The following is a 19,163-nucleotide window of genomic DNA, read 5'->3' as shown; positions in this document are numbered from 1 at the left end:
GGGCACCTGGGTGGCTCAGTTGATTAAGCATCTGACCCTTGATGTCGACTCAGGTCACCATCTTAGCCTCGTAAGATCAAGCCCCAGCTTGGGTTCTGCACTGGGCATGGAGCCTGCTTAAGATTCTCTCTGGCTCTCCCTCTGCCCCTCCCCCCACAAAAGAAAAAAAAAAATGCAGCCTCTAAGAAAGGAGAAGGCCACCGTTCCAGATCTTTAAAAACTAGTTCCAAAAAAATTCTAAAATAGCTGACGTTAAGGTATCACTGGAGGAAAAGCATATAGTAGCACCATGGGGACACTTCAAAGAGAACAAAATTCACCAAATCTGCAAGCATTAGCTTATGTCTTTTTTAAAGGTAACAATTTCATCATAATCACACTCATATTAGGGTATATCAAAGACAGTAGTCTTTTGTCTGCCGAGAATAGCAACAGAGGTCAAAGGACCAGAAGATGGTCCCCAGGACCACAGAGAGCCCCTGGATCATTGCTGGGTGTCCAGTCATGATTCTACAAACAAGCACTTCCACCCACCAAGAACAGGTGGGCCCTTGTGACTATGTTTCCCACCTGTTTCAGTCCTGCTGTGTTCCACCTGAACATTTTTGCTCAACTAAACATTCCTTATGGCAGTCTTTTGGGCTGTCCCCTCTGCAAATTTTTTTGGTAATTTCCTCATGTGCAGCCAGGTTTTTGATAACCCCAGGTGGCCGGGATGGCCCCCCAGAGTGCTGCACACATACACACAGCCAACCCATCCCACCCCCTTCCCCGACCTGCCACTGGGAGTTTAGGGAATGCAAACCAATCATAGTCCTGAAGAAAGTTAACTGCTATTAAAAAAAGAAGAAGAAGAAGAAGAAGAAGATTTACAATTTGCTACATCAGTGAGAGAATCCATTTTAACCTTTAGAATCAGCACTTAGTGACGCTGCCACAGTTGGACTAACAATGAGAGAAAGTAGATTGAATTTTTAAAATATATGACTTTCAGAATTTTCTTTCGTTTTAAAGATTTTATTTATTTATTTATTTGACAGACAGAGATCACAAGTAGTCAGAGAGGCAGGCAGGGAGAGAGAGGAGGAAGCCCTGCAGAGAGCCCGACGTGGGGCTCAATCCCAAGACCCTGAGAACATGACCCGAGCCGAAGGCAGAGGCTTTAATTCACTGAGCCACCCAGGCGCCCCGACTTTCAGAATTTTCTAAGATGGGTGTTTTTATCACTGTTTTTTAAAAGATTTATTTATTAATTTGAGAGAGAGTGAGTGAGGGCTTGAGTGTGGGGGAGGGGCTGAGGGAGAGAGAGAATCTCAAGTAGACTCCCTGTTGAGAATGGAGCTCCACACGGGCTCAAACCTAGGACCCCAAGATCACAAACCCAGCCGAAAGCAAGAGTCAGCAGGCCAACTGACTGAGCCAGCTGGTGCCCCGGTTTTATCAGGCAGCAGCCGTACCAGCCCCAATCCCCTCCCTATAACTGCAGTTTCTCCCCTGCTGCCTTACCCACTGGAGATCCTTATTAAGGATTGTTACCCAGAATGTTCCTTTCATGTGCATTACTTATCTGACCCTCACAGCAGCCCTGTGATGTATTGCTATTACTATTTCTGCTTAACAGAGTTAACATAGGTTCAGAGGACTTCAGAAATATCTCCAAAATCCCACAAAGCTAGTAAATGGGTTCTGGTAACTAAAAGCTCAAACACAGATTAAGTGTTGTGTCCGTGATCCTACAAAGATGGCGATGCCGATGACTGGCAGCGACGATACAGAAGAGGAAGAGGAGGAGAGGGAAGTGGTCACAGTCAGAAAAGCCATGATTTCTTAAAAGGTTTCCAATGACTTGGCATTGATTTCCGTCAGGTGCAGACAGGATTTGGAAGACTGGGCTCTCACTTCTGGGGCTTCCAAACCCATGGCATCCTGCCAGACATTGTCACCATGGCTAAAGGGATTGGGAACGGCTTTCCCATGGCAGCAGTTGTGACAACCCCAGGTAGGGCCAACAGGGAAGCTGCATTTTCTTCTGGGTCTCTCCCATCCGCAATGGTAGAAAACAGGTGTTTCAGAACTTGTGTGTGTTGAAGACAGTGGTAGGAACTCTACATGCATTTCTGAAGCAACAATAAAGAGAGAGAGAGTCTGCCAGACAGTGGAAGAGATGGAAGAAAGCCAGTCCTTTTTGCTCTTGCTGTAAGCAAGATTAATGCTCCCACGCCCACAATGCAAGGCAGGGTTCTCACACTCCAACAAGGTATAGGAAATTGTGCCACAAAAACAAAACCCACACAAGAGACCCCTTTTAACCAACCTGAAGATAACTGTGAAATTTCCAAGGGAATCATGTTTTGAGGGAGACTCTTCCTTGGGCTTGCTATTCCCCTATGTTATAAACTCAGGGTCCAGAGTGCACAGTTTTCTCTATTTCTGTCTCATCAACAAAACAGCCAAATATAATGCATCTCATTTAGTCAGAATATTCTATAAAATGAACATAAGAATAAACCCTATTTTCAGTTTTAGTGAGGTTTTACAGAAAATGATTTTTATGAACCGTTCATCATTAAAAGTCTTTAAACCATTTTGCTCTTCCCACCAGTAGGAAGCACACTTTAGATATACTAACGGGTAATTAAGTGTTCTGATATTTCAGTGTTTTTATTGAATGAATAAAGCTCCTTCTGCTCTCCACACAACAGGCCAATAATTTGAGAAGCGAGATTGGGGGCACAAAAACCAGCAAACTGAGGAGATGGCAGATTATCATCCTAAGGAATGTCTCCCCTGGGCAGGAAGTCTAAATTCCTTGTTTGTTAGCAAAAGGAGGAAGCATGAAGGGGTTGGAGAGAAAGGTGACCCACGTCTGTAGACATCTGAGAAAGATCTTGTAACTTCTTTGTCCTTGGTCAGTTGCTCTTTATCTACAGGTATCTGGTGGTGTCGTGTAAATCTTTTTTTTTTTTTTAAGATTTTTATTTATTTATTTGAAAGAGAGAGAGAGAGAACACAGAGTAAGAAGTAGAAGCAGACTCCCCTCTCAGCAGAGAGCCTGATACTGGGCTCCATCCCAGGACCCTGAGATCATGACCTGAGCCAAAGGCAGAGGCTTAGCCCACTGAGCCACCCATGTGTCCCTTGTTCCTGTAAATCTTAAGCATAACATTGGCATTTCTGTTTGTACTTCCTTATCTCCTCAGGTTTCAGGTAAAACAAACAAACAAAAAACAGTTTATGCAAATCTCAGCTATAAGCAAAATTCCTGCAGTGATTAGCACATCTACATGCAGGGTGAAGCAGGAGTTTCTAAACTATAGGTCACAACAACAAGGGAAAATGAAGCAATATGTAATCAGACACGCTGTGTTTCTACCTGTTACAGATATTAAAATGTGGATGTAGAAAGTAAAGTATAATGAACCAAATATATGCTCACCCAGAAACAATCCAGAAATAATGTTATGAAATCTTTCATGTTGTTTTAAAAAAGAAAAAAATTTTTCCTTCTTAGTCCCAAGAGTATAATATAGAAAGAAAGGTTAATAATGAAGATCCCATGTAAATTCTCATAAATCAAACGTTAAGGTACTTTTCAACTCACACAACACATTACAGATTTTGTTATCACACTTCTCGTGGAGTAAATAAGCAATTTTTCCCGATCCACTGGACACATGGATCAGTCAGCGAGGGCTACCATATCAAGACACCACACGCTGGGTGGCTTAAACAGCAGATATTTATTTCCTCATAGTTCTGGAAGTTGGAATCCAGATCAAGGGGCCATCAAAGTGGATTTTTGGTGAGATCTTTCTCACCGATGGCCAACTTCTTGCTGTGTCCTTACATGTCCTTTTCCTCAGAGAGAGAGAGAGAGCTCTAGTGTCTCTTTCTCTTCTTAGAAAGACACCAGTGCTGTAAAGCCCCCACCCTTGTGACTTCATTTAACCTTAGTTACTTCACTAAAGGGCCCATCTCCAAATATATCCACATTGGGTGTAGGGCTTCAACATCTGAAGAGGGGTCAGTAGGACAGGGAGACACTTAATTCCATCCATAACCTCCACTCTCTGGTGAACGAAGAATGCGTTGGATACGATGCCAAGAAATACATTATTAATACAACCCAAAAGTCAATATAATTCAAATGGTGTGATGGGAGATTATAGATAGGAACGTCTCACTCTCTACTCACCTTTTATCTTTTCCCCCTAGAGATTGCCAAGTCTCTGGCTACACGCCTTTTTCACTTCAACACCTTTGGAGGGAACCCCATGGCCTGTGCCATTGGGTCAGCGGTGCTCGAGGTATGTTCCAACAGCCACATTGACGTCTCTCATTTCACAGAATGGCTACTTCAAAACTACACACACACACTATCTGACCTCTGTCACATCATATTATTCAAGTGAAGAGGTAATTACTAATCCATGCATTTAAGTTTGATTTCCAGTGATTATTCTGCCCCTTCACTCCTTTTTAAAGTTCTACTTTGGGTGCTTGAAGTATGAGATACAAAATAATTTATAATCAACTTCATCTGCATAGGAAATAGAAGAAAAGGTCACTAGCTGACAGCATTGAAATTTCTTTTTTATTTGAGTGCTATGTGATGGATAGTCACCAACTGCTATCCTTGAATTCGAGTTAATTTTGGCCTGGCCTTTTATTGTCTTCCTTCCTTTGGTGGTACAGTCATAAAGAGAAACTGCGTTCAGCGGGACCAATGAGGTAATTCAGCTGTTGTTCAGACCCTGTCCCTCAATTTCCCTGCTGTCTCCTCTGGTAAATGCCTTTGCTAATGTGCATAATAAGAGCATTTGCTTAAGTGTGTGCAGGATATCACTGGAAGAATGCCCAAGAAACGAATCTCTGTGGTTGTTTGTGGGGAGGGAAACTTGGTGTTTGGGGGACAGGAGTCAGTGAGGGCCGCTCTACTGCATACACTTCCATACATTCTGATTTTTGAACAAGGCACATGACTCACTGATTTAAAAATTTTGAGCATATTTAAATAAAAATCCCCTTGCTGATTAAAAAGTTTCTTCAAATAGGATAAAATCACAAAATGAAAAGTAGGGGGAGGAGTGTTTCATTTGCTTCATTCAGTAGACATTGCCAACTTTTTGTTTACGTGTTGAGTCCCCGCGAGCCAGTAGATAGGATTTAGGTGAGTAAGCAGGACTTAAGTCATGTAATTATTATCAACTAACTATAAATATGGTAATTGTGTGTAGGAAATAAAAATCACAGGTGTCTACCATGAGTGAAAGTAGGTGAAAATTTTTTCGTATCTTCAGGGCTTTGACTCTGGGCCCACACAGGGCTTCACTCAGTCTGTCAGGCCACTGCCCTGTAGTGGCACACTCAAGCAATGATAGTGTGCGCCTGGCTGAGGGCCACTCTACAGAGGCCAGTAAGCTCCCAGTACAATGAGAATCTGTGACAGGTCTATCCTCAGAGCACTGTCTTCTTCACGACTGTATCCTACTTCTCAGACAGGCCAGGTAGTAATGAACCTCAGGATAATGGCGTCAGCGTTACAGACTGTGTGGAGACATGTCTTTACTCTTTCCTATATTTTTAATCACCCCTGAAGATGAGGAGTGTTTGGGGACCCTATCTGCTCTACCAAGCCTCTTTTTTCTCCTTACAGCAAAGCTCTTTGTTGTACAGGACCTGGTTCCATTAGACTTTGAGTTCCAAGTATCGGGTCAACTTTCTATAAAGAAGGTCGTACACATTTATCTCTCAATACTTCTCGGTCGATATTAGATTTTTTTTTTTTAATGCAAGGCCATTTGCGACTTTCTCTAAACAGGTGATTAAAGAAGAAAAGCTACAAGAAAACAGTCATGACGTTGGCACCTACATGCTACAGAAGTTTGCTGAGCTGCGGGATGAGTTTGAGATTGTCGGAGATGTCCGAGGCAAAGGCCTCATGATAGGAATAGAAATGGTGAAGGACAAGGTAGGTTCTGATCTGCCGTGCTCCCTGTGACTTCTTGGGCTTGGGAAGAATTAAAGTAAGAAGGGTGAACCACAAGGTCACTTCATTCATTCTCAGGGAGAGCACACAATGCCAGAGAGATTCAGCGAAGCCCATCAAAGACAAGTGGGGAGTGCCAAAAGCGAGCAGGTCAAGAGTTCTAGAAGAGAGAGGGAGGGCATTTGGAACAGGGAGCTAATATTTTTCCTGCTGCTCAAGGCAAAGAATATTGGTGACAACTGAATATTTAGAATCAGACATATGGATATGGAGAAGGGAGGAAGTTATTTGGGGAGCAGCTGGTGGCCCAGAGAGCTCATGGAAGTGAGGGACAAGGCTGGGAAAGAGTTGTGAGGATGTTTTGGGGTGAGGACTTTAAGGATCTACAGGATTTTGAATTTTTCTGTTTGTGAATATTTTTCAATCTCCAAGTAACCAGGCAGGGTGTGACTTTCTGATGACATTTCCCACTGTGACCTCAAACTCAGAATGACAACAATTGAACTTGGCTATTTCCTCCAAACCAGTTATTCCTCCAAGTTCGCGGTTTCCGTTTCTCACCCTCCACTCTTCTCCCAATTACCCAACCTCCACACCAGAAAATAACTTGAAAATCCTTCTCTCCTTGTTTCCAGTGTCAAGCCCTGTGGATCCTTTCTTTGCCAAGTCTCTCAAATCCTTCCCTGTGTCTCCATGGCTGTCCCTGCAGCCTGTGTCCCTCCCCTTCATAAAAGCAAAGTCTAGACCCACTGAGGAGAGCAACAGGGGGAGAATCTTGGCACCAGGTTGACAAAATCAGACTAACTAACCCCTTCACCCTAACTCTTGTCCAACTTTCTCTTAAGTGGCTTCTTGCTATTATCTTAACACAGCATCCTAGTTGAAGAGGACTCAGACCAGACTATGGATATAAGACTCTTCCATTGATGCCACACAGTGGAGCCAGTACAAAACTGGAATGTTTAAACGGGATCTTAAAGCTAAGGGAAGAAAACAACAAAATATGAGTAACATGAGACTAGGCCTTCTGGCTCCTAAGCCACAAGTACTTATCTTCAGCTTCTGGTCCAATCAAGAGCTGTTTAAAGGCTCAGAAGAGTCAATCCTAGTCCCCAACACAGGAGCTCCCCCAAAGAATCCATGCTTTAAAGTCCAGACGCCACAGAGGAAAACACAACGAGAGACAAAGTGTTCCTGTCTTTCCCCCTCTTCCAAACCCAGTTTCTGCGTACTCCTTGACACACAGACTCAGAGACACATGAACAAAATGTTCACCAGGACTTCATCATTCATGATTAAACCTCAGCAGCCTCCACATGGCCACTGATACAGGACAAGCCAAACTATGGTACATCCATCCCACAATGGCAGAGTTACATGTTCGATGGGAAAGATATGCAAACTGTGTGATGGAAAAAATAACACAGGCTATCAAATAGTATCTACTGAATGAGCTCCGCCATTTGGTAGTATGAAGCATAGGCTCTGAAGGCTGACCACCCAGCTTTACATCCCAGCCTGTCCATTCCTTAGTCCCATTCAACGTCCATTCCATGCCATTCACTCCCCTACATCCAATGCACTTCAAACTTTTCCCCAGCCATGGACCACAGTAGTCTCCGGTCTGTATCTACCTGTGGAGTCCTAGCCTTCTTCCAGGTCTAACTCATCAAACCTTCTCCCTAGCTTGTTTGTGTCTCCCCTAGACAGGGACTCGAGGCCTCAGAGAATCCCCCTAGCACCCATTCCCTAAAAAGCGCCTCTGAAAAGATCTTTCAAAATGATATATTTGTTGATTCAGGTTTCATATAGGATATTTTACTTTCCTAAATAAGTTATACACTTTTGAGGCCAGGAAACATGCAGATGCTAAGTACTTTAAAAGTGTGTATTGACTGAGCTCAAGTCCCTGCAACAATTTAGACCATGTTCGCATAATTACGACAGCTCAGAACTTGCCTATAACATTCTCCGCCATAACCCAGAATTGAAACTCCCATTTGCTGTTGGTGAGGACATGGATCGGTACAGCCCTTTATGCCGCAATTTGCCGGCATCTATCAACATTTTAAATGTATGCATTTGACCTAGCGATTCCACTTCTAAAAATATGCCCGAAATAAATACTGTTAGAAGTTTGAAAGATGTAGATGAGCAGGGATGTTTGTGGCATTGTTTATAATCATAAAAAATTGGAAACAACAAAAATATCCAACATCAGATGATTAAACAAATGACCAACAAACTATGAAATATCTGGTAACCTTTAAGAAAATGAGGTCCAGTTGGGGAGGTATGTGCTATGGTGAGTGCTGTGAAGTGTGTAAACCTGGCGATTCACAGACCTGTACCCCTGGGACTAATAATACATTATATGTTTAAAAAATTAAAAATTAAATTTTAAAAAAAGAAGATGAGGTCCCAAAACAATGACATGCGAAGATGTCTAAGATAGACTGTAAATTGTTATAACCAAATTGAAAAACATATAATGTTTTTCAAAATGAGTAGGACTCATTTTTCTAAATATGCATATAGCTGTATTTGCACAATAGAAAAAGTGTCTGGTTCACATGAAATTATCAACAAGGGGTAAACCTAGGAGTAAGATTGGGGGAGAGAAAACTTTCCACTTCATGCACCTCCATTTCAGTTCAAGGTTTTTTTCTCGGTAACTATGGATTATTTTATTTAACTGCACATCTATTGGGGGGGACAAGAAAAAGGTAAACACGAAGGGACATTTACACACCCACCAAGGGGTCAGTTAGAACTTCCCCACTCGATTATCAAGCAGCTGGGACACAGGCTTGAGCACAGGGCCAGAGCAGCTGTCCTGGGGCTGTCCCTCAGAGTTTTCTGCCCTGTTCCTCTCTGTGGAATGCATACAAGATGTTCAACGCGTCACAGCAGTTGAGGCTAGGGGATAATAAGATAGGCAAGGGAGCAGAGTGGGTGCTGGCCCAGTCCAGAGTGAAGCCAGACTCCACCTGTGCAAGACTCTCCAGCAAGACCCCACCAACTCAACTTTCCCTAGGGAAACCTTTCCAGAGGGTGTTGAATGCCCTCCGACCTCTCACTATCTCCACACCGTATCTGACCACCTGACGGCTCTCGCAGATTACCTCAATTATTTTGTCATATTTCAGTCTACCCCTTCTAGTTGAAGAGAATGTCAAGGGCAAGCAGGAATGCATGATGACATTTTACATCAGTGAGAAGATGCTGGTCTCATCCCCCATCCCAGGTCCTCATCATCTTGCAATCTGGAAGTCTGAATTTTATCTTTAGCTTTAAGACAGACAACAACGCAAACATCTCTGGGAGGTCCAGTCTTGTTCTGTGCTGAGACACTGAGATCTAAGCAGGAAGGAAGGGTTGGGGCATGAGTTGGGGGAGGGGTATGGATACTGAAGCCTAGAGGGAGGGTGGGTAGGAAGCCCTGAGAAGGACAAAGCTGGGATCCCTATAGGGAGTCCTCCTGTGTCTCACAAGGATGGCAGGGGCTGGCCCAGGAGCCGGGATCATGCCTCCCTCTACATGTGAACCAGAGAGCCAGACCTGTGTTGATGCTACCACAGCCATGTGCCACAGAAGACAGACCCTCGCTCAAGACAGGATCACAGCAGCAATTCCCACACAGGCACCTGCCAGGCCTTTCACCAATCCAGATGCCCCGGCCTGCCCCCAACCTTCTCATTCCATAGGCCGAGCATGAGCCCCAAATGTCTGTAGTTTGGAAAGGCTTCCAGGGGGTGCACACACACAGCCAGACTTGAAATGACTAAGACAGAGGGAGGCGTCTGTACTCAGGCTCAGAAGACAGGAGACACACAGAAAAGGCGCCAGCCCCCAGCCCAGTGGCCACCAAAGGGGAAGTGGCATGTCTGGACCCCCCAGGGAGAGACAACCTCTAATGCCTGATAACTTGAAACAGCCTCTGACCAGCCCTCCATCCCCCAACCCTTCCACTCTCATTCTACCCCACCCCTGGGCCAAGGGCTTACTTTTCCTAACTCTGGAGGATTAAGTCTTGGGGAAGAAAGAGCAAATTCCACAAGCCAGGGAGATGAGGACAGCCGGCACCACCCCAGCTGCCCTAGCCACGCTATGGCCCAGGGAAAGCCTGGATCGTTCATGTCCTTGTGTAACTTTGCAACCATTTCCTGGACTTTGAAATGAGCCCTTTACATGAGCAAAACAAAGTGAACAGTTGAGAATTACCACATCAATAAAGCCGACTCCAAATTTGGCTAGAAAAGAACCAAATTCCCAGGATAGCCATTGGCAGAGCCAAGATTCACTGACTATCTGCATTCAACTTCATTTTTTCTTTAGGCATTTGGAATGAATTGGGATAAAAACAAATAGTTTTAATAATAACACCACCCCCCCCCAAAGACTCCATCCAGCAATTAACAGCTATATTTTTCTTTTTTTTTTTTTTAAGTTTTTTTTAATTTATTTGTAAGGGAGAGAGAGAGAGCATGAGAGGTGGGAGGGTCAGAGAGAAAAGCGGACTCCCCGTTGAGCAGAGAGCCTGATGGGGGATTCGACCCTCGGATTCCAGGATCATGACCTGAGCAGAAGGCAGTCGTCCAACCAACTGAGCCACCCAGGCACCCTAGAAAATGTATTTTAAAATGTATTTGCAGGTGAGCTGCCAGCCTCTTCCCCGGGAAGAAGTCAATGAAATCCATGACGACTGCAAACGCATGGGGCTTCTAATTGGCCGAGGCGGCATTTTTGCCCAGGTAAGAGCAAGGCTGGTCTTTCCCTGTGCCTTTCAGTGGGCGTCTCCCTGACGTCCCAGCGCTGGTCTCTTTCCTTCGCGGCCCAGCCCCACTTCCTCGGGGCATAATGCTCAGATCTTTTCGTGAAAAAGGTGCAGTGCGGCCGGAAGACCACGCGGGGGCGCTGTGTTCCAATTGTCTAGTTAACGGGGCTCTAGGAGGACCGTCTCACAAAAACCTCACAAGAGATACGCAACCAACCAGAGGATTTACAGTACAGGTCACAGCAGAGTCATCACAATCATGCAGTGACTAATTTCTCTCATGTATGAATTAATTCGAACCCTGTGAAAGCAATTCCAGTCGGGAGGAACCTAACAGCGCTGGCTGACCCAGGTGACCCTTCAGGAGAGGTGCGAGACCACCCTGGCTGGATCCCTAATGAGAACCCCAAATCAGCCCCTCCCAGCGCCCTTCACCCATGCAGAGTCCAGCTCTCCCTGCTCCCTCCTGGAAAGGCCAGGGATAGCCCCAGCAGGTGCGGTCCTGGGGCAGCCCTGCGCCGTGGGTGCTGTGGGCAAGCGCTGATGCTCTCCCCATGTCTCTCACACCAGCAGGACCCTCCCCCTGAAGTGGTTCCAGGGCAGACATGTAAGATTTAGGGTAGCTTCTGCTCCTCCCCTAATTTGTTCTTGTCCCTTGTCATCTTTCTTTCGCGTTTTAAATGTCGGTCCTTCTTCCCGGTTTCCCTGCTCCCTTCTTGCCCCGCATTCTAGTTGAGTGAACGCGCTTGCCTCCTACTTCTCGGAGAACACAGAAGCTCTTCAATAAGATCTCTATGTAAACTCCTCTGTTCCCCACATCCGTTTCTTACTTCCTTTCCTGAAGATTCAGGGAATGAGGTGTCTCTCCTGTCAGATCTGGATTGACAATCTTCACTCCCGACACTCTCTCCCTTTGCTCAAGGGAACATCACTGTGTTCTCTTGTCTCTGTAACTTTTCCTCAACCTCCCCCTTACCTGTTAAGGAATAATCTTAAAGCTCTCCCACCCAAACCAAACCACCTCAAACGAAACCAGAATGAGCACTTTTGGTGGGACATCCTCCAGGAGTTATTTCTAGTCCCGGTCACAAATATTTTTTCTCTACAAATTAATGATTAAAAATCCTATAACTTATAAAAACATGAAACAGTTGTTTACTTACTTAGTTATTTCTTAGTTATCTGGAAAATATTCAAGCGCTAGGCACCATTTGCTGTGCTAGAACTAATGTGACCATGATAAGATCCAGTCCCCCCCTTCTCAGAACTGGCAGGAAAGAAAGACATATAAACAGCTAATTAGAATACAATGTAGCAAGCTCATCTACAGCTATAATAAAGGGGTATCACAGGAGGAAAGAGAAGGAACTCCTGGTCCAGATTTTCTAACCAGGCTGAGCCTTACACAATGAAATAAACACCCAAAGCTTGGGTAGAAATGTTGCAGAGTGTGAAGAGCTACACGCTCACCAGTGTGGCTGAGGCATAAGGCTTGAGGCACTGAGTGGAATAATACAAAGCCTTAATGCTGGTCAGGCATTGTTATAAACGTTTTGCATTGACTCATGTAATCCTTTCAACAAGCCTATGAAATAAATACTGCTATTGTTCCAATTTTACAGATACAGAAAAAGAGGCACAGAGTGGTTACGTAAATTGTCCAAGTCACACAGCTAGAGTTAGTGGCAGAACCAGGATCCAAGCTCAGGCAGTCTGATTTCTGATTTTCTGTCCTCTGGGAAGAACAAACCTGAGGGGCCAAGACAGGGAGCAGTGAGTGGGTGGGTGGGGTGGCTGATCATGCTGTTTGAACCCACTCCACAGTGTTGGGATTAAGGGGACGTTCAGAGAACAACTCCAGGAGTGTGGAGTGTACAGACTGGGATGCAAAGCATGAGGGAGAGTCGAGCACCAAGCCTCATGTCTAACTTGGTTGAGACACGGCCAGGATGAACGCTGCTTTGAACATGCTTGGGCTGAGGAGTTTATGGACATCTGTTTCTGCAGACAAGTTGGTAGCTCAGAGGAGAGAATTGGGGCCAAGTCACGATTTTTTGAGTTGTCAGCCTCTCAGTGGTGAGAGGAGGAAGTCTCGGAGGTTGTGGGGGAGTCTTCATGGGAAACGCAGTGAGAGCAGGACACACACTTTGGGAGGCACCAATGTTTACAGGATCGGTGGGAGGCAAGGTGCCCAGTTGGAGGAAATGCAAGGGCAGAGGTGCCCGGAGAGTTAGCAAGCCCCAGAGACATGAGGTGGGATGGAGGGGGCAAAGTTCAAGGGGAGAGAGGGACCCAGGTGCCCCAGACAGTGTCCCTGCGGGGAGGGTGAGGACTGAAAAATGCCTACCACCCAGGCTCCCCACTTACCAGCTCACTGGCGGCTGTGGTGAGAGTGGCGTCAGAAGGCTGATGGAGCAGAGCCAACCGGGCTGCCCTGGGTTGGGATGCGAAGAGATGAGGGCAGAGTGAACAGTAATGGCCAATAAGCCCCAACGCCTCTTTTGAGGCGTTTCAGTTTGGGCAAAAGGAGACAATAGCATTTGTATAGTGGCTAGAAGTGGGGGAGGCGACAGCTTTTTGTTTGGTGTGGTTTGAATTTGGGCTGGCAGACTTTTAAGTCTCCTTGTTTGCAGGCTGAGTTTGGGGGAGGGGGCAGAGGGGGTGCGGAGTCACAGCGATCAGGAAACTGAGAAGCTAGTTTGTAGGGTTGTATACCCAGACGTGGAGGCCAGCCTCAGCACTCGCAGAAATGCGAGGTAGCTAAGGTGCCCGAGACCTCAGGGAAGGTGGTGGAAAGACCAGGAGGTGAGCAGATGGCAATAAAGGAAGAGGGGCAGAGCCAGATGGCACCAGAATTGTGCGACTAGAAGGGAAATGGCCTGGGTGCGGCACTGGGGAGGAAGGAGACCAACCCAGGAGGGAAATATAAGACATGTCATAAAAATAAGGTAAGAGTCTTAGCTTAGTGCATTTTCTCCAAGCAATATTTGATTCTATGATGATCTGTTGCTCTGTTTCCCTTTGTCTCCTCAGACATTCCGCGTCGCGCCCTCCATGTGCATCACTAAACCAGATGTTCATTTTGCAGTGGAAGTATTTCGGTCTGCCTTAATCCAACACATGGAGAGAAGAGCTAAATCAAACTTTTAAAAATAAAATCCATAAGCTTCAAGAACTTCCCACTTCTGTTCAAGGGTTAATTGGAGGAATTCCATTAGATAATTGGTGTAAGTTGTATAGGACCTGGTTGACGGCTCACCAGCCAAATGTGTTACCAGAGCCCCCATTATCTTGAGAAACCCATCCTTCAAGAAAGGATCTTTAGCCCTAACTCAGAGAATAAATCCTAATTATCTAGGTTGGTTATGGTCATTTAGTTCCCCTTGCCAGAGATTGGTTTATGCATCACGTGTGACGAGACTTGGGGACAACAAATCCTGAAAGAAAATATTTTGGTGGAGATGCCTTAAGGTGAAGGTTTGTTTACTTTTCATTCTTCATCACCAGAAGACATATCTTCTTGCTCAAACTATGTCAGCCATTTTGAGACCATGAAGACAAAGCTTCTTTGCTGGGGTTAGAAGGCAGAAGGAAGCTGAGTCCTTAGTAAGGTCAATGAGCCTCTGACTTAAAACCAATCCTAGATTCTTACCTTGGAGCCTCTTGTTATATGAGATAATAAACTCTGTGCATTGCACAGCCTTTTTGATTGAAACTTATTATCTGTGGTTGCAGCCATAAGCCTCCTAAGAAATGATGCATAAAATACCCCAGGTAGATAACTGTCCCCTTCTTTTTTAACTCCCTTAAAATATCCATCAGAGCCTTCTTTTCGATTTCCACTTCCATCACCTCATCTGGAACTAAATCCTCATTACTCCTATTGCAAAAGCCTCCAAGACTAGAATTTTCCAAACTTTAGTCATTAGAATGCACATTCCTAGTGTTTTTTCCCATATGGATACACCACCTGTCTTAGAATTGACTTAACATTTTTCCTTAGTTTAACTTGTTTCACTTAGATGTATTTGATAGTAACCTTTCTATAATAATAAGAAATGGGAAATAAGTACTTCCTATCATACTGGAAAGTACTCATTCAAGTAAAATGAACGCAAAGCAACGTGATTTATTTCTAGGGAGACAACATTGCTGGTAGAAGTTCCTAGTCTGAGGCTTGTTCTCTCTTTATTCAAAAGGAGATTAGAGGGTATTTGAATGGGGTCAAAAACTCCCAGCAAACTGATGCCCTCTCTCAAACACTAACAGAAGAGGGTCCACAGAGTTGAAAGGGAAACAACTTTCTCAGAATGCAATTACATGTTTATTTGAACTGTGTCCAGTTTGATGTCATGTTCCTGTGGCCTACCCCCTGGGGTTTCTGTTCCACTAACACATCCTACACCTCACTGCCAAATCTGTCTCCCAGAGATATCGACTTAAAGATGGCATTCCCTTGTATGAAGCCTTCCAGTTGCTCCCCACTGCACCCTGGATAAGATCAAAACCCCTTTGGGGTGCCTGGGTGGCTCAGTGGGTTAAAGCCTCTGCCTTTGGCTCAGGTCATGATCCCGGGGTCCTGGGATCGAGCCCCACATCGGGCTTTCTGCTGAGCGGGGAGCCTGCTTCCTCCTCTCTCTCTGCCTGCCTCTCTGCCTACTTGTGATCTCTGTCAAATAAATAAATAAAATATTTTAAAAAATAAAAATAAAAGATCAAAATCCCTTTGACAAGGAGCTCCCTGCCCTTCTGTATCCAGTTTCCAAACACAGCAAACATTTCCAAAGTGCTCTGTTTTGACAAGTGGAAAGATCACTGAATTAAGAGGCAAATGATCTGAATTTTAAGCTCAGTTCTTCCACCACTTATTTGCTCTAGATGGTGATGGCTGAGCCTTCTAACCAATTTTTAAACCTCATTTTGTTCCCAGGCTTATCAATACTTGCCCTTCCTACATCTTGAGTTGTGTTGGGAATTAAGTAAGCTACTGAATGTAAAAGCACTTTGAACTATGCAAATAGAAATTCTTCCCTTCAAGCTCCATTTCTCTTCTTCCCTTTACTACAAAAACTCCCAAGAACAGTTTTTGTGCTTCAGTGATCCTTCCTTGCTTCCTGCCTATGCCTCAATGACTAGATTTCACTGCCGCCTTTCATTCCTTGGAAACTATCTTGTCAAAAGGCCATCGGTGACTTCCTCATGGCCAAAATTTAACGTTTCCTTTAAATGTTCTTCTTTTTTCCTTTTACTTAATTATTTGAGAGAGAGAGAGAGAGAAAGCACAAACAGGAGAAACCATTGAGAAAGATGAAGAAGCAACCTCACCACTGAGCAGTGAGCTGGAAGCAGGACTCGATCCCAGAACCCTGGGCTCATGACCTGAGCTGAAGGCAGACGCTTTGATCAATTAAGCCACCCAGGCATCCCGGAATGTTCTTTCTAAACAACCGTTCGTTCTTGAATACAATTTTCTTGGCTTCTACAGTGTGGTCTTTCTAACTCAGATGGCTCCCCCTAAGTCTCCTTCCTGGTAACTCTTCCTCTACAAGGTTCTGTCCTGGGTCTCTCCTGGGCCATCACTTCCTCCATGATATACTCTCTCCTCTAAGTAGACTAGGGAATTTCCCAGGACAAGGAATTTCACCTGTCCTGACTATGCTGATGACATCCAAATATTCATCTTCTGTCTCCTCCTTTATTCTGAGCCCCAACCCCAAGATTCTAGCTGTCTAGACACCTTCATGTGGATGTCACAAGGACACTTCAAATTCAGCATATTGGACATAAAACACACTGAATATCTCTCCTCCAAGAAACTCCTTCTGGATTAGTGATACCTTTTGGTCTTGGCCTCAAAACTTAGGGCATTATTTTCTTTGAAGTTATCTTTTTGCCCTTCATATGACTAAGTCTCATGAATATGTTCTCCAACATAGTTTTTCTTAACCAATCCTAGATTGGTTATATGTCCATTTATACTGAAACTGCCTTAATTTGGACCATCATTCTCTCTTCTAAACGATTTAAACTACCTCCTAACTGGTATTCTAGACTCCTTCCCAATCCATTCTCCACACTGATACCAGAGCCACCTGTTTGAGCAATAAATATGACCACATCTCTCATCTCCTGAAGACTTCGAGGGTTCCTTATTGTCCATGGAACAAAATCCAAACTCCCAACTATTATGACATTCAAGGGTCCTCACAATTTGCCCCAAACCACCTTTTTGAGCTTTACTCTTGCTGTTCCTTCCATGTTCCGCACATAGGTTCTTTGATCCTGTAGTTCCCTCTACCTGGAATGTTATTCCTCTCTTCCTTGTCCAAGGAAATTATGGGGTCAGAGGGATTGGACAAAGAAACCAAGACTTACTTCTTTGTTCTTCTTCAAAGCCTTCCCATTTTCAATACTAATTTTCTTTAAAAATAAAGTAAAAGGGAAGAATACTGAAAATAAAATTTATGATAACCATTTGGGAATTTAGCAAAACGTGCAGAAGAAACAATAAAACACAAATTTAAATAAATCCAAAGCAAAACAAAATGCTTCCATACTCTATTCCAGGTCCCTGCCAATGCTAGGACATCATCTCCTGGAAGAAATGGGCTAAAGGAATTTAGTGGTTCAGATAAATTCCTAAAACATATTCCCTGTGGCTTCCTGAGTCTTAACAGGATCCTGCATATGCCTAACGGTGCACTGTTACTCTCTCACCTCCAGGGGTCCCTCTAGAGTAAAATCCGGCAATAGAATTCTGCCGGGTGAGAGGGTCCCAGGCCTCATTCCCTGACTATGAGGGTGGCGTGGCTCTGAGCGCCTGTTGGTGGGGAAAAGCTGCTCCTCTTTCTTGAAGAGTATCTGGGTACTTAAGATGCACAAGCCATCAGAGGCATGGAGCAGAAAGGGCAAAAATTATGGCCTCCGAGGCTGGATGGTCATTCACTTCTCTCACGAGTTTATAGACATGACGGATTCCTCTCTTTCCATTTGGAGCCGTGGGCAGGAGCTTCGCACCCCCATTTTCCCCCTTCCATTTTCTGCTCTACCCACAGGAGGTGGGAGGTAAGCCAGCTTACATAAGGCAAGGAGCCCACATTCGTGCCAAGCTCTTTTTTATTTCCTTCCTTGTGAAAATGGTCTAGAGTGAAGGTGATGAACACTCAACTCCAGGAAACTTCTTTCCACACAAGGAACATATTGACAGTTCATCATGTGATTAGAATAAAACAGTCAAATGTTGGCAGCTCTTTAAACATTCAAATGCCAATCCACGCAGGAGAGAGTAATTAAAATTAAAAAAAAAAAAAAGGAGCCCATCAAATCAATCTTTGGTTATACCATTATTAATGATTATAAAGAGATGCAAAATAACACTATAAAGGGATAATAGAATAGCAAACATGCTCTTATTTGTTTTATAGAACTCCATTGTTTTATATCAGTGTAGTTTTTGACTTTCGGCTAATTCAAGCTACCCTCAGAAGGTATCTCTAAACTATGGGGGACTTAGTTCTTCTACCTTTTGAATCCCACTTACATCTTCCCTTTCTTATAAAGAAACAGGAAAGAATAATCAAAAAAAAAAAAAATCACAACATTTGCCACTCAGTCATCAGAATGCCAACCCCAGAGCATCGTTGTCTTGGGCAGAGCAGATAGAAGGCTGCGGGGCCCGGCGTCAGCCCGTCGCTCTGGGCTCATTAAAGCTGAAAGCTCCCCTCCTGCTGGGCACAGGCAGTAGAAACAGGTCACAGCTTTGCCCCATTAAAAATGGGCACAGCAGAATACAACTCCACAAAGTATCTCAGCAAAAACAAAGAGTCCTCCTTGTTCAGTAAGAGCGAAGGTGCAGAAACAAAGGTTTCTTTGTATCGGTCCAGACACAGGAAGTGTTTGGCACAAGGCAACGTGTCATGCTAGCGTCCATGATGAAGGAGCAGCCACACTAAGAGATGTCAAGAACACAATCTAATTAAGAACTGGGCGGGGAGGGTCACTGCAGATGGCAGCTCGGGCAAACACGAACTTTTAATTAGCCGGAGCAACACGACGCGAGGGAGTGAGCCTGCACCCTCTCCCCATTTGATTTATTTCCAGCAAATTCCCCTTCCTGTACCGAAGCTTCCCCTGTCCAGAGAATAATAGAACCTTGTGGGACCCGGGTGAGGATTAAATAAGACAATACACGGACAGCTGCTCAATTCATGTTAACTCTTTCCTTGGCGTACCTTGCCTTTCGACACAGAACTGCCTTGGTCCGTGCTTGGCCTCACCACCTTGGGCTAATGTTTATTCTCCCATATACAACTCCTCTCCCTATTCAGACTTGACGCTACTGGCAGGTGACCTCTTCTCCATCATCATGAGCCTGCCTAACACAGTGCACCTCAAAGA

The 19,163-nt window shown here is 44.6% G+C and overlaps 1 protein-coding gene across 2 annotated transcripts in view; it reads left to right on the top strand.

Annotated features, from left to right (window-relative positions):
* Positions 1–14,468, top strand: part of AGXT2 (alanine--glyoxylate aminotransferase 2) — a 34,184-nt gene extending 19,716 nt beyond the window's left edge. The window contains exons 10-14 of one of the 2 annotated variants that reach the window (XM_004738038.2): positions 1,867–1,999; positions 4,216–4,307; positions 5,822–5,971; positions 10,645–10,743; positions 13,800–14,468. In XM_004738038.2, coding sequence (XP_004738095.1) covers positions 1,867–1,999; positions 4,216–4,307; positions 5,822–5,971; positions 10,645–10,743; positions 13,800–13,916 — 591 coding nt within the window. In that variant the 3' untranslated portion in view covers positions 13,917–14,468. Of the gene's footprint in view, positions 1–1,866; positions 2,000–4,215; positions 4,308–5,821; positions 5,972–6,861; positions 8,225–10,644; positions 10,744–13,799 lie in introns of those variants that run through there. The other variant, XM_004738040.3, reaches the window with a different exon arrangement.
* Positions 14,469–19,163: the final 4,695 nt, after the last annotated feature.

The sequence above is a fragment of the Mustela putorius genome, unplaced genomic scaffold (genome assembly GCF_011764305.1).
Source record: "Mustela putorius furo isolate JIRA1106 unplaced genomic scaffold, ASM1176430v1.1 tig00000407_pilon_pilon_pilon, whole genome shotgun sequence".
NCBI lineage: Eukaryota > Metazoa > Chordata > Mammalia > Carnivora > Mustelidae > Mustela > Mustela putorius.
The sequence above is the reverse complement of the archived record's forward strand: the minus strand, read 5'-3'. Positions and strand labels throughout refer to the sequence as shown.